Raw genomic sequence first — 15,019 nt, forward strand, 5'->3', positions numbered from 1 at the left:
CTGCCGGCTCGGCCGCCCCAGACGCCACGGCTCTCCGGCCCCGCTCCCGCCACAGGTAGGGCCTGCGAGGAGCGGGAGGCCGGGCTGCATGCAGGAGGGGGGCTCCCGCGGGCCGCGGCGGGGCCGCTGGGTGCGCTGCGTGGGGGCGGGGCGGACGCGGGGAGAGGACAGGCGGGACGGCAGAGCCGGAGGGGAGCACCTCCTGCTCAGAGCAAGAGGAGCGGGTGGATGGGCACGCGCTGGCAGGGCCAGAAGGAGGAGCGGAGCTGGAGCGGGCATCTGGGGAGAGTGGGAGGAGGCAGAGGAGAGGGGCTCGGCCCGAGGGGAGTAGGCTGGGCAGGGGGCAAAGATGAGGGCGAGGACGCGGGTGGAGGATGAGAGACAGCGTGTATCTGGGGACAGGGAGGGGTGCAGCGCAGGGGGACACCCCTGGGGCAGAGCGAAGGCGGGGGGGGGGGGCGGAATTGGTGCCCGCGGAGACAGTGGTCCTGGAGGACAGGCAGGGAACTCGCTGCTTCCTGGAGAAGGAATCTGGGTGAGACTGGGGACGAGAAGGGTGCGGGTGCCGGAAATGGGTGACATGAAGGGTCCCAGTTGGGGAACCAGGAAGAGTGGGAATAGCACAGCTGGGGGCCCAAAGGAGCTCTTGCTCCAGAGGCCCAAGCAGACCAGACTCCTCAGGCTGGGGAGGCCTCCCTGGTGTGGGGAGGGCTGAAGCTTCCCCCACACAGTGAGGGAAGGGGTTAGGGGGCCCCACACTGCACACAGCTCTTGCCTTAAGGCTGCAGGCTTTGGGGAGCCCCAGAGATTTCCCTGGGGAAGCCCCCAAGACCTGCGGGGCTAGGTCAGGCCAAGGCCTTGGAGTCTGAAGAGTTTCCTGGATTCTCAGTCTGGCTGCTCCTGGGTGGGTGGCCCAGGACCCCGTGTCTGAGCTCCTATCAGAGAGGGACCCAGCTTCCTACATCACGGGGCTTGTGCCACCTCTGGGTCCTCTTGTTGGGAGGCTGCCCCTCTCTAGCCTCAGTTCCCCTGCCCAGAGGGGCCCTGGCTGGTCAGCAGTGAAGCTCAGGTCCCTTTTCTGTGCCCTGTGCTGGGTGACTGTAGCCAGCTCATCCAACCGCTCTGGGTTTGAGAGAGTCCCCTTCCTCAGCAGTTGTGAGTCTGAGCTCCACAGAATTTCTTTAAGAATTATTTCATTCTGATCACATTTTCCAGTACAAATGGAGGCCCAAAGTGCTGTTACAAAAAAAACGAAAACAGTTTCTGTTCAATTTTGGAAGATGTGGAGGGAGTTTTTCCTTCAACCTTTGGGCTGAGTTGGGGAATTGGTTTGCATTGAGCGAGGTGACCGGGTTACTAAGAGATCAGGAGGCCAGCCAGGGATGAAAACTTTGCCTGTTTGATCTGTGGCCACCTGCCGGGTGCCTGGAAGTCGTCCATGGTGGATGAAGGGCAAGAGCACTAATTTTGGAGCCAGACAGACGTGCTCTGCTATTCTGCCCCTGGGCTGGATACAGAAGGTACAGGGTGGCTGTGGGTACAGAGTTAGGAGAGGGGCGAAATGTGTGTGAAAGTTCTTGGTAAACAGCAAGTCACTATAAATTATTAATGGCAGCACCTAATCTCATTAATAATGTTTTGGGCTCTGCCATATTGTGTCATCCTCGTCAGGGCCCCTCATAAGAGTTTACCTCTGACATCCCCAGTGTCAGCATTGGTCTGACCTTCTTATTTTTATCTAATGGGGTTAGACTTTGCATTCCATGGTGAGATAAAGTTGTCTTTAACAGAATATGCTGAACAATCAGGGCCCAGAAAAGCAACAATGAATATTTTGTTTGCCAGGAATGAGGCACAAGAGGAAATGGAATTTTGTAACCAAATAATACTTGTAACAGGTGTCATTTTGTTAGGCCAATGGCCCCCAATCTTTTTGGCACCAGGGACCTGTTTCATGGAAGACAGTTTTTCCATGGATGGGGGCTGGGGGGATGGTTTCGGGATGTTTCAAGTGCATCACATTTATTGTGCAGTCAAACCTCTCTGCCAATGATAATCCATATTTGCAGCTGCTCCCCAGTGCTAGCATCACCGCCTCAGCTCCACCTCGGATCATCAGGCATTAGATTCTCCTACGGAGCACACAGCCTAGATCCCTCGCATGCGCAGTTTACAGTAGGGTTTGCGTTCATATGAGTATCTAATGCCACGGCTGATCTGACAGGAGGCGGAGCTCAGGTGGTGTTGCGAGCTTGGGGAGCAGCTGTAAATACAGATGAAGCTTTGTGCCACTCACCTCCTGCTGTGTGGCCCAGTTCCTAACAGGCCGAGGACTGGTACTGTGGTGTTGGGAACAGCAGAGTTAGGTATAAGCTCCAAGAGGGCAAGGTATTAATACCCTGAGGTGTTACCCTTTGGTATGGATTCCCTGGGCTGTACATTCTATGAGGGCAGCATTTTAAATGGTTCAGTTCACTGTCGAAGCTCCAGTGCCTGGCACATAGTAGGCCTAAAATAAATATTGTTGGAATGTCACAGGTCCTGAGGGCCCTTTCAAGTCACTGGTGAATTCACTCTCTCCTTTGACATTTTGGAGAAACAGGGCTACGAGGGGAGGGGACTTGTCCAAGGTCACACAGGGATTGAGTGGCTGGGCCAGGTGAGAATCCAACAAAAACAGTGGAGCCAACACTGTGCCAGAGCCAACACCTAACATCCATGACGTTTTTTGCTTTCAGAAGAGCCCAAGAGGTAGCTATTTTCATTCTCTGACTACAGTCGAGGAAACAAGCTCAGAGAGATTAAGAGACTTTTGCAAAGTTGCACAGCTGGTAAGTTCCAGACCTGAAATTCCATCCTCACATAAAAATGGGGCTTCTGGCCGGGTGCGGTGGCTCACGCCTGTAATCCTAGCACTCTGGAAAGCCAAGGTGGGAGGACTGCTTGAGCTCAGGAATTCGAGACCAGCCTGAGCAAGAACGAGACTCCCATCTCTACTAAAAATAGAAAACTTAGTCTGGTGTCATGGCCCGTTCCTGTAGTCCCAGCTACTCGGGAGGCTGAGGCAGGAGGATCGCTTGAGCCCAGGAGTTTGAGGTTGCTATGAGCTAGGCTGATGCCATGGCACTCTAGCCAGGGCAACAGAGTGAGATTCTGTCTCAAATCTGTCTCAAAAAAAAAAAAAAAAAAAATGGGGCTTCTGGCTTCTCTTGAAACAGTCTGCCAGAGGTGAGTGGTGGATGCCCACCCTTGGGGCAGCAGCTCTTTCCAGTTCTCCAGGGTCACCACCTACCTGGGTGGCTTCCCTCCTGGCGGGATCTTCCTAGGCCCACAGGCGTTTGTGTGGGTGAGCTGGTTGGGGCAGGGAACCTGGCTGCTTCGTTCCCTGTGTGCCCAGCCCCGTGGCGTTGTGGCTGGCATATAGTAAGCACTGAGTGAAATCTCTGGGACGGGGGTAACCCAGGGCTCTCCCTCCCCAAAGTCCCCAAAGCCCATTTTCTACCCTGTTCCCCCAACCTGCTCTTCTGTTTTCCCCAGGGGGTTGTGCGCCCCTTTGACCAGGAGGAGCTAGAGGTGGCAAGCCTTGGTTGAGGAGGGAAGTGAGGAGTCTTGACCTTGAGTTGAGGAAAAGGGGGATATGAATTGGGAGAGCTAGGGAAGGGGAGGGCAGAGGAGGGGCGGAATTTGCTCCTCAGACTGACAGAGGAACTCCCACTGGAGCCGGCCCAGAAGCCTCCCACACCTCCTGCAAGACAGGCCCAGGCCAGGCCACATGCCTTCTGGATTACCTGCTAACAGAGTGTACCCTCCTACACTCTACCACTCTAGGGTGGGCTGCCGTGGTCCTGGAGTTGAGGTCCCGTCCCGTGGGGATGTCACTGCCCAGTTACCTCTCTTGGGCTTTTGGGCAAGTGCCAATTTCCAGGGCTCTGTGAATCCAGAGCAGGTACTCTGAATGGTCTTTGCTGAGAATGTTTAATTATTAAGTAAGGTCAGTGCCCTCAGAAGTCCAAACTCTAGCCAAATTTCTCTGGTCCTTAACCCCCTAGAGATAAGGTATATGTTTAAGGAGACACAGTTAACTTTCTGACCGTCCCCCTCACCACAATCCAGTGGAATTAACTGTCGAAGGCTAAAAGAGGACAGTTTTTTAGAGAACCCCAAGCAAATCTCTCAGGCTGAGGATATTTCAAATTCTACTACTATTATGATTATTAATAATAGTAATCATTTATTGAGTCCCTAAGCTAAGCTAAACTATGTTTTAATAAATTTAATTTTTGCAGCAATCTATGCAGTAGATAATATTTTAATTCCCATGAGGGAGCTAAGGATCAGAGAAGGTGAGTCACTTGTCTGAAGTCACACAGCATGTTATGGAATCAGGAGTCAAACCTGGTTTGTCCGAATCTGAAGTCCATCTCCTTTATCAGCCTGTATAGTGTCTGTTTTCTCCTTTATTCCTAACTTCCTTCCATTCTGATTCCCACTGAGTAGGGGACAGGAGGCAGCCAAGTTTGCCCGACATCTGTCAACCAGGCCCTGGACACTTGGTCCCAGCTCACCTTGGCCCTTGTTTTGCTCTGTGAGGAAGTCAAACTTTTCAGCCAGCTCTCAGTTTCCCAATATGTCCCATGCAGAGGTTAAAGGTGAGCTTCTTTCTGCATCAGAGGCCTGGCTAGGAGGGCATACAGCCTGGTTTCACCAACGTGGCAGCGGCAAAGGTGGGGAGGAGAGAGGTATAGGAGGTTGTCTTCAGCCCTACCCTCCGGTGACATCACACAAGACACCTCCAGAGGCTAGAAGCCCCGCCCCTAGCGACCCTCACCTGTGAAAGTGCCAACCCAGTGCTTGGCATCTGGTGAATTTGCCCAGTCCCACAGTAGAAGTCATCAGTCCCCAGGCTCGAGAGAAACCCCCAGGTACCCAGTGCAATTTGGCAGGTTTGGAGGGGCTGGGCTGGGCTGGGCTGCTGGAATAGGCAGGGCCTGGCAGCCTGTTAGGCATGCTATTCGGAGGCAGACTGCTCAGAGGACAACAAAATGGACAGAATAATACCTCGCAGGCAAGTGACGAGAATTAATTACAACAAGGCTATATAGAGTGAGCATACAGTAAACACCACATTTCAACTGGATTTATGATATAATTATTACTGGGAAAGGAATCCTTGGTCACATGAGCTTGGCAAATGTAGATTCAGCAGAGCTAAGCAGACTTCTTTGCTGCAGGACTTCTCAGAGCCTTTAATGTGCTGTTATGCTTGGACAGTTCCAAGAGTGGCATATGGAGCATAGGACTGGACTTAACAGATCACAGGGACTCAGGAACTAGGTGTCTACAGGGCACCATCAGGCTTCATTATCCCTTGATCTTTGTCTCCAAGGTGGAATAGAAACCTTGCTGTGTTGGACAACTCTGGGAAAGGCCTTCCTATCTCTGGGCTCTGGTTTAATATAAAACAAGGAAGCTGCACTAGATGCTTTCAGAGGCCTTTTCTGGCCCCCTGAGGTTCCGAGTAAGGAAGACAAACTTGTGGACAAGGGTGGAGGCCGGATGATGAAGGCCAAAGCCTAATCTCTTAGGGAAAGGAAGAAACCCAGCCCTGGCTCCCCAGGCAGCAAGGCAGGCCAGGGGGCATCTCATGCTCTGGACTGAAGCGGCCCCAATAATTAGCCCCTCAGGAAGGTCTGCTTCCTAAACCTGCCCTGTTCCCGGCTCTCTGGGGAGTAGGAAGTAGCAGAGTCCTGTACTCCCTGTTGCAAGCAGCACCCCTAGTGCAGGAGAATGGTGTAACTCCTGCTTCTCCACTGGACCAGGAAAGGCCAGGGCCAGAACTGACTCCAGAATCCTAATGCAGCAGGAGCTGGGGGATGCAGGTCAGGCTGGAGAGAGTGCGGGCTGGGGGCATCGAGCATCTTGATGCTGCCTTTGCATAGCAAGCACGCTGTGTTTACTTGGGTTGTGTGTGAATTATCTGAGTGGGTTTGAGGGTGATCGCAGTACCGCTGGTGGCAGAGAATGTGACTGCCTTATCTTGCCCGAATCTCTTGGCCGTGTACAGTGACTGGGGCAAACAAAGGTGGTTACGGTGGATGAGCCTGAACGCTGAGTCCAATAAGCTTGTTGAGGGAATTTATTTGGCAGGGGGCAAGAAATTGTCTGGCAAGGTTTTCATTAGATATCCGTGTTAATGAATGACGCAACAAATGAAGATAAGCTTGATTTACACAGCTGGTGTCATGCAAAATGGTGAAATGATGACTAGGCTTGCCACCTGGTCTTGCAAAAGGCAGTTTAGGGTAGTGATTAAGAGCGCAGACTGAGTTCAGGGCACACCTCTGCCACTTCCTGGCTAAGGTGAGTGGCCAAAATACTGAACTTCTCTGTGCCTCAGTTTCCTTATCTGGAAAATGGGAATAATGATAGTATCTACCTCACAGGGTTGTTAGGAAGCTTATAGCAAGTGCTGTGTAAGCATTTGCTGTGCTCTGTTTTCTTTTCTGTAATTTCTGGCAGATGATGAGGTGTCTGAGGGCAAGGATCAAATCCTTTTCCACTCTCACCTCCTCTCCCAACCCAGGACAGGGTATGAGGCAAAGAAAAGCTCAGTGTTTGCTAAATGAATGAATGAATGTTTTAAAGGCTAAATTGTATAACCCATCATAGGTCAGGGAAAAGTGGGGGGAGCAGTGAGGAGGCCCCCTGGAGGTGGCAGCTTGTACTCTCCTTAAAGGATTTCAGTGCAGGGACAGGAAGATGGCACAGGGTGTGACGTTGGGCTTACATGGGAAATGAGGGCCTTGAATGCCAGGATGAGGGGTTAGATTTGATTTGTTTGGAATTAGCAACCATAGGCGGTGGGGCAGGGGCTGGAGAGGGGAACTTGAGAGTGGGGTGTGGCTAATCAGTGGTTAGCTGGGGACTTTCAGAAACAAAGTGGCTTTTTGAGTCAGGCCTTGAAGGGTATCCAGTGTTATCAGAATGCCCTTGTATTGTTTTCATTCAGCGAACACTGAGTGCCAACTACTTGCTAAGCACCAGAGGTTCACAGAATAGTGAGACAAACTGCCTACCTTCCATGAGCTCACATGAACAATTTGAATGCCCATGAGAAGTGTTATAAGGGTCAAAGGATGGTCTGATGGCAGGCACTCAAGTAGGGGGTCATCATAGGAGGTTCAGGGGGCATGGGAAAGTATCACAGAAGAGATGGGTTTTGAGGGATGATTAGGAGTTTGCTTAGCAGGCAAGAGGAGGAAAATGTCTCAGGCATAGGGAACAGCTTGTGCAAAGCCATAGACATGGAAACAGCAGTCCAGGGGTTTGGTGAGGCTGTGACTGGATTTAGAGTACGCTGTGGTTGAGCAAGATGCTGGAGAAGGTAGCAGGGACCAGAGCGTGTAGGGTGACGGAGGGTCAGTGGGAGACCTGGGCCACTCTGAAGGGGCTATAGGTAGAGGCAGTGGTTGTGTTAGCAAGGTCATTGTTGCCACCAGGTGAACACTGATGGTGGCACGAACACAGGCTGAGAGAGCCTGTCCCCATCTCATGTGTTCCATGTGGCTGGATCTGTACTTTAGGAGAGAAAACAGCCGGGGCTACTGTGTGGACCTGGGCTGGAAAGGACATGACCGAGGCAGGCAGCCCTGTTAACTCGTGCGTTCCTCGACATTTACTGAGCACCTGCCATGGTTTGGGCACTGTCTTAGGTACTTGGGATACATTAGGGAACAAAACAACGACCCTTGCTCTCACGAGGTCAGAGCTGAGCTCCTCCTTAGGATGACTCCTCTCCCCTTAAACCCAGAGTAGGGATGAGGGTGTGGGAAGGAGGGAGTAAAGCCTGGGCATCAGAGCCCCCCGGCTGCTGCTCGTGGGGGTAAGGAGGACACCAGGCCTGTGACCTTGCTCTGGCCTCTCTCCTAGCGCCCTGCCCAGGCCCACAGCCATGGCCATGGCCCAGAAGCTCAGCCACCTCCTGCCCAGTCTGTGGCAGGTCAGCCAGAAGCCACAGCCATCTCTGCAGCCAGAGCCCATCTTCACGGTGGACCGAGCGGAGGTGCCGCCCCTCTTCTGGAAGCCGTACATCTACGTGGGCTACCGGCCGCTGCATCAGACCTGGTGCTTCTACTTCCGCACGCTTTTCCAGCAGCACAACGAGGCGGTGAACGTCTGGACCCACCTAGTGGCAGCCGTGGTGCTGCTGCTGCGGCTGGCCATGTTTGCAAGGACCGTGGACTTCTGGGGAGACCCGCATGCCCTGCCCCTCTTCATCATCATCCTCACCTCCTTCACCTACCTCTCCTTCAGTGCCTTGGCCCACCTCTTGCAGGCCAAGTCCGAGTTCTGGCATTACAGCTTCTTCTTCTTGGACTACGTGGGGGTGGCCGTGTACCAGTACGGCAGCGCGCTGGTGCACTTCTACTATGCCATCGAGCCCGCCTGGCATGCCCAGGTACAGGCCATTTTCCTGCCCACGGCCGCCTTTCTCGCCTGGCTCTCCTGCGCTGGCTCCTGCTACAGCAAGTTCATCCAGAAACCAGGCCTGCTGGGCCGCGCTTGCCAGGAGATGCCCTCGGCCCTGGCCTATGCGCTGGACATCAGCCCCGTGGTGCACCGCATCTTGGTGTCCCCTGGCCCTGCCACCGATGACCCAGCCCTTCTCTACCACAAATGCCAGGTGGTATTCTTTCTGCTGGCTGCTGCTTTCTTCTCTGCCTTCGTGCCTGAGCGCTGGTTCCCTGGCAGCTGCCACGTCTTTGGCCAGGGCCACCAGGTGTTCCATGTCTTCCTGGTGCTGTGCACGCTGGCTCAGCTGGAGGCTGTGGCGCTGGACTACGAGTCCCGGCGGCCCATCTACGCGCCTCTGCACGCCCACTGGCCCCACAACTTCTCTGGCCTCTTCCTGCTCACTGCAGGCAGCAGTTTCCTCACTGCGTTCCTCCTGAGCCAGCTGGTGCGGCACAGACTCGATCAGAAGACCAAGTGAAGGGGGTGGTAGCTGGTAGGGAGGCGGGTATAGTCGGGGGACAGAGGTCTGGGCTTGGTTTCAGAGGGGAACAAGCCCTGGTAAAGTTGTTTGTGTCTGGCCTGCGGTGACTCTGTGTACACCTCAACTGCCAGGGGCAGCACTGGCCAATCCTTGGATCTGGAGGTTGGCCAGGACCTGCGGGGGTCCTCTTTTGGGCCTGCCCCAGCTTCCTGTCCTGAGAGAGGGGGAAAGAGATAAAGGCATGGGCCACCCTGGTTTGCCCCTCCTCTCCACTTACTGGGGGGTGGAGCTGGGGGGTCACCTTGAGTCAGGACTCCAGTTTGGGGCTTCCAGATTGTCTGGGTGGGAGGTAAAACTTACTGAGCTGAGAGGCGGGGGAGGCCTCGTCAACCCACCTCTACTCAGATTTCCTGGGTGGATGGGGAAGGGGCAGGACCCAAATACGTGTGGGATCTTGCCGTCCCTTGCAGCGCAGCCTGCCGCGTTGGAGCTCCAGAGACCCCCAAAGGTAGAAGATTGTGCCAGACGTAAATGATCCCATCCAATGCCTCATACCCCTTCAGTCACCATCCCAGACAGTGAGCCCCCAAGTCTCCTAGCTCTGGCTTCTGTGTCCCACACAGCCTGTTCCCAGCTTCTCTCCTGCTTCCCTTGTTCATGATTCAGTTATCCGGTCAGTGTTTCCTATGCCTCTGCTCAGAGACAGGCCACCAGCTGGGCCCTGTGGATCAAAATGCAGGATGACAAAGGCTTTAATATCTGAATGAACCGTCAAGGGAAGCACTAAGAGGGAATAATCAAGACTTCCCGGGACCCTCTGTGTCTTGGATTGGGAAGGATGAATAGGAGTTTGCAGATGGAGGATAGGAAGGGCATTCCAGGCAGAGGGGAAAACCTGTGCAAAGGCCCAGAGGTGCGGAAGGAGGAGTTCAGTGGGGCTGGGGCTAGGCTTGGTCTGGACTCTAATGTGTCCTGGATGTAATAAAGTGGCTGTGACAGTAGCTGCGTCTTTGCTCTTTGTCTCCTGTCCCAGGGAGGGGCCCCCACTTACAGTATTGGAGGAGGTTTTCTGTAGGAAGCTGGGTGGACACAGGGTGGAGGGGCGCAGTTCTTGTTTTATCTTTGCCTGCGGGTGGGGGTGGGGACTTATATACTATATACATATAGGTGAAATTTGTTTGGCAAGGGAGTGGGGGCAGTTTTATTACTAAATAAATTTTAGGAATAAACAAATGAGTTTAAAATATATATAATCCCACTTTATAATTTGACAAAGTTTTCATTTTTTTGTTTTTTCTTCAAGAAGGCTTTTATATGTTAACTTTTATAACATTACTTTTTTAATAGTCTACAAGCAATGTATGTAAAATGAAGGAAAATTAGGAAGATAAGGAAAAAACCCAAATGAGTAAGAAATATCACTCCACTGCTAAATTATCCTTGGGGACCTCGTGAGATATATATATGTGTGTATATTAATGCATATTTTGATATATATTGATACGTATTATTAAAACTTACAGATACATATCCATATATTCCATCTATGGAGACGGTGATTGGGGCAGAAGGATGGTTGGGATGCCAGCATTTTTGCATTTCTGAGACACTTTCCACACTAAATCCTCTTTAAAATGCAAGGTCACACTTGGTGAAAACTAAAAGCTAGTTCCAAATTTTTACTTTACCTTTTCAAAAATCCTCTTCCATGTGGTTTTGTAGTTACACTTAGATTTTCTTTTTTATTTACTAAAATAATTCACAAATTCGAGTGTTTGGTAACCATTTAGGTCGAGGACCCCAGCTCTGGAGTGCACGGACCTGATCCTCCCCCCACCGCTTCCCTCTGGCATGATTGCGAATATTCAGCGATGAGATGAGGAAAATCCTGAGCCCAGGGTAGTTACTATATTTGTTGTAAATTACTATATTTGTTGTAAAACCTCAAATTCAGGCTTCTGTACTCCATGCACAGCTAAAGCCAAACACTGTGACGCTGGTGCTTGGAGATAAAGGTTTATTCAATGTGGCCAAAGCAAGAAGACAGGAGAGCAAGATTTGTCAGATCCGTCTTCTCGAAGAGATGAAGAGGGGATGTTTTATGCAGGGTATGAGAAGGGGTTCCAGGGACCTAGGGTGAAGTCTGTTTCTTCAGTGTCAGATGACATCCTGAGCAACTAGACTTCGGAGCTTCTGCAGCTAACTTCCTCAAAGGCATTCATTCCTTCTGCAAAACAAGCTCATACATTTTCCCTGTCACCCTAGAGTTGTCTCTGTTAACTTAAAAAAAAAACCTACGAGGTTTCTACTTTGTAAAAAGGAGAGCTTTATTTCTCGTGAAGGGTTCTCAACCTGCAGTGGCCATTCTGACAGGCTAGCAACCACCGCTCTGGCCCCAAGCCAGGAGCACAGGTTTCAAGGGAGAGAACAAAGGGAACAGGATTTTATACTGAGTGGGGTGGCTAAATATACATATTTAACAAGCTATAGGATTCATGAATATTTATGAAGAGAACGTGCAGGTGCTTTACAGCTCCCATCCCTTCATGGCTGGGAATTCAGTTTTAAGGTTTTTTCTGGGTTCCCTTTGGCCGAGAGGGGTCCGTTCAGTTGCGGGGGTGGTTAGGATTTTATTTTTAGACCACCTCTACTGCTCGACAAAAACCAGCACACCGGCAGTTAATGATTACTGTCAGAACAAGCGGCACTGGGCAAGCAGGAAGCGAATGGGTAGCAGGTGCGGGCAACTAAGGGCCTAGTCAGAATTTACATCGTGTCGGCCACTAAAAAATGCTGAGGTACTAAAATCTCAAGGGGCTCGGCTACACATTACAGCAAGAAATCTGCAATTCAGCAAAAAGAACTGCACGTTCTTGACAATGTGGAGAGCCGTCACACAGCAGTTTCCAGAATCCAGCTCCTGACGGAGGAGATCAGGAAGAACACCCCCGCCCGGGCGAGGCCGAAGCCCCCCCGCACGGAAGGACCGGTGCTCTGTTGCTAACGCGGAGGCGTGGCTTAGAGAAGGGGCGGGGCTGACGCCGGGGGCGGGGCCTGCGCCGGGGGCAGCCGCGACGTGGCTCCGCTCCCGGCGTTGGCGCGAGATCCAAACGGCGGCGGCGGCGGTTCCGGTCGCTCCCTGAGGCGTCGCGAGCCGGGCGGGGGCTCTTGCTGGTCTGGTCCTCTCGGCAGCCATGAGGCGGAGAGGAGCCGAGGAGGAGGCCTGCGGCGTGTGGCTGGACGCGGCGGCTCTGAAGAGGCGGAGAGTGCAGGTGGGACGCTGGCGGGTGGGAGGCCCTGGGGCGTTCACAGCGTGTAGAAGCCGGGGCCAGACTCGCAGAGCGCGGGAGCATCGTCACCCGAAAGGCTAGTACTAGGGCCCTGTTTCTTCATTCCTGTCACCTCTGTTTACCTCCATATTGATTGAATCCCGCAGAACATTAAAGGTCGTTTAAGGTGGGTTGACAAAACTGTGCTAGTGATAGTGGTATGTGTTGTTTGCTTCACATAGGAAATATATGTGAAGAAGTTGAGCACAAATTGGAAAATTCTACAGGTCATGAGTCCAAACTCCTCCTTTTACACAGTTTTGAACTGAGACTTCGAGAGGGGATATAACTTGAGTGAGGTCACAGATGGGTTAGTGTAAGAGCCAGAGTATATCCCAGTTCTCTTTGGTGCTAAGGATGTTTTTATTTTTTAAACGTTGCTTATGAATCATATTTGCTAGTTTGATTTTGTAAGTATAACTAGGTTTGAAAAAGATTATTTTCTTCTAGTATGGAAACATGAACATCTTAAAACTTTCTAAAACACTCATTAAATAAAGACATGTTGAGGCCGGGCGCGGGACTCACGCCTGTAATCCTAGCACTCTGGGAGGCTGAGGCGGGAGGATCGCTTGAGGTCAGGAGTCCGAGACCAGCCTGAGCAAGAGCGAGACCCCGTCTCTACACAAACAGAAAAATTGGGTGGGCGTGGTGGTGCGCGCTTGTAGTCCCAGCTATTTGGGGGGCTGAGGCTGTAGGATCACTGGAGCCCAGGAATTTGAAGTTGCAGTGAGCTGTGATGATGCCACTGCACTCTAGCCCAGGCGACGCAGCAAGAAGAAAAAAAAAAAGACGTGTTGAGTGTTGTCTCAACGAAACAAAGGAAACAGACCCTCTGGGTGAGAATTCCTCAAATTTGCATATGCATCCATCTCCCAATATCTCAGCCTTTACTAGAAGCATCTTGCAGAGACGCTCCAAAGGAGTCTGCTCAGTTAAACTCCTCAGAGCAAACTTTCCACCCTCTCCCCATGCCTGGAAACCTTGCTTGTCCCTGTGTCTCCCAATCCCTTTCAACCTAATTCAAAAAGAGTGGGGGAGGTTTTAAAGAGACAGCTTCTAATACATTTTGCCCTTTGGAATCACTGGAGCAAAGAATGTTATCTGTTTTTAAAATTAAGAATATGAAATATATGACTTTGTTCGGTAAATACAGAATTCTTTCCCTTCTGTTTAGTAGTTAGAATTTAGTAGTCACATCAGGAATCTGAAACACATTCTCTACAATGTAGGTATTCCTCAGAATCTAGCAACTTGCTTTTGTCAACCTTAGTATTTTGTGTTAACTAAGCTTGTTAAATCAACAATTTAAAGTTATCTTGCTTTCTTGGCAGTCTTTTTGTTCTTCTCTAGTTCCCGAGTTAGCATGCAAAAAAGTATGGGCTATATCATATTACAGCACAGAATGGTAACCATTTTCCCCCCAAATATAAGGGAAAGGGCTAATTTATGGATGGGAGGGAAATATATATATTTACCAAAAATGATCAAAATGTGCAATGGTTATTGAACTAGGAATAACCTTTTATGCCATTAGAATACATTCTTGAATGACATGGGATGGTTGGGAAACCTGTATACCAATTTAATTTAGAAAGAGGAGAGAAGTGGAAGAGTTCAGGAGATAGAAAGAAAAAGGGAATATCTCACAAAGAAGAGGAGAGCCAATATTTGTCTCTATGTCTGTAACTCTTATACCCCAAATCATGCCTTTTTCCCTGACAGTGTTGTGGTGAAAACATTTGTCCTGTTGACGTAGTGCATGGCAGGTATGGAATCCTCCCTCCAAGATCTCTATCCCTTCCTCTTCCTCTGATTTCCGGAGCCCTAAACCTATGACCACATTCACTAACACCATTTTCCCTTCTTGTTGATTCCCAGAGGCACTTGTTAAAAACTTTGGTTCCTGACTAGTTACTGTTACTCTGACTTTCAGACTTCCAGCTCAGGGTACTAAAGATTCCCTTTCACAGGATGTAGAAACATACCTCTTCCTTGAGTGGCTATCAAATAGGTACATAATCCTTTGAGTTTTAATGTTGGAGATAGATGGGCAATAGCGAGTGGCTAGTGTTTTAGAAGACATGCCTCTTCCCATAGCCCTAAACGGAACTGTCTACTATGTTGGGCAGAATGAGTGGTTTGTAGTTCGGCCAGTAGACAATAAAGGTCTATGTTTGGAGTTGAGTTTGCTTCTCTGCTGGTCTGACTACCCACAGGCATGGCATCTTTGGTCTCATGGTATGGAGGATATTATATTATGAAAGTAATATATGTTTGTTCAAAAAAAAAATCAAATAGTATAGAATTGTGTCAAATAAAAAAATGGCCTCACTGGTGGTAGCTACTGTTAACAATTTGGTATCCTTTGAGCCATTTTATATGTGTATATGAATATATGCATATTTTTGTTTCCCCCACACATAGAGAAACACATCAAATATATTGTTCTCCTGCTACTTGCCTTTCACTAAATATATGGTGGAGAACTTTCTATGTGAGAATATAGGTTTTAATATGGGTTTGTTTTGTTTTGAGACAAGCTCTTCCTCTGTTGCCTGGGCTAGAGTGCAATGTCATCATCATAGCTCACTGCAACCTTAAACTCCTGGGCTCAAGCAATCCTCCTGCCTCAGCCTCCCGAGTAGCTGGGACTACAAGTGTGTGCCACTATACCTAGCTAATTTTTTTATTT

At 50.5% G+C, this 15,019-nt stretch overlaps 2 protein-coding genes across 3 annotated transcripts in view; both read left to right on the top strand.

Annotated features, from left to right (window-relative positions):
* Nucleotides 1–9,094, top strand: PAQR7 (progestin and adipoQ receptor family member VII). Of its 2 annotated transcripts, XM_012645949.1 has the most exons (3): nt 11–55; nt 2,739–2,831; nt 7,930–9,094. In XM_012645949.1, exon 3 carries the CDS (start codon nt 7,952–7,954, stop codon nt 8,990–8,992), a length of 1,041 nt encoding a protein of 346 aa, XP_012501403.1. In that variant the 5' UTR covers nt 11–55; nt 2,739–2,831; nt 7,930–7,951; the 3' UTR covers nt 8,993–9,094. The 2 variants fall into 2 exon arrangements, with proteins under 2 accessions (XP_012501404.1, XP_012501403.1); XM_012645950.1 differs by lacking the exon at nt 2,739–2,831 and having other exon boundaries at nt 1–55.
* Nucleotides 9,095–12,189: 3,095 nt separating this feature from the next.
* AUNIP (aurora kinase A and ninein interacting protein) overlaps nt 12,190–15,019 on the top strand; it is a 26,055-nt gene continuing 23,225 nt past the window's right edge. Inside the window, exons 1-2 of the mRNA XM_012645914.1 lie at nt 12,190–12,267; nt 14,084–14,093. Of these exons, the coding sequence (XP_012501368.1) occupies nt 12,190–12,267; nt 14,084–14,093 (88 nt within the window). The remainder of the gene's footprint in view (nt 12,268–14,083; nt 14,094–15,019) is intronic.

This window comes from Propithecus coquereli, unplaced genomic scaffold, assembly GCF_000956105.1.
Source record: "Propithecus coquereli isolate 6110/MARCELLA unplaced genomic scaffold, Pcoq_1.0 Scaffold239, whole genome shotgun sequence".
NCBI classification, from domain to species: domain Eukaryota; kingdom Metazoa; phylum Chordata; class Mammalia; order Primates; family Indriidae; genus Propithecus; species Propithecus coquereli.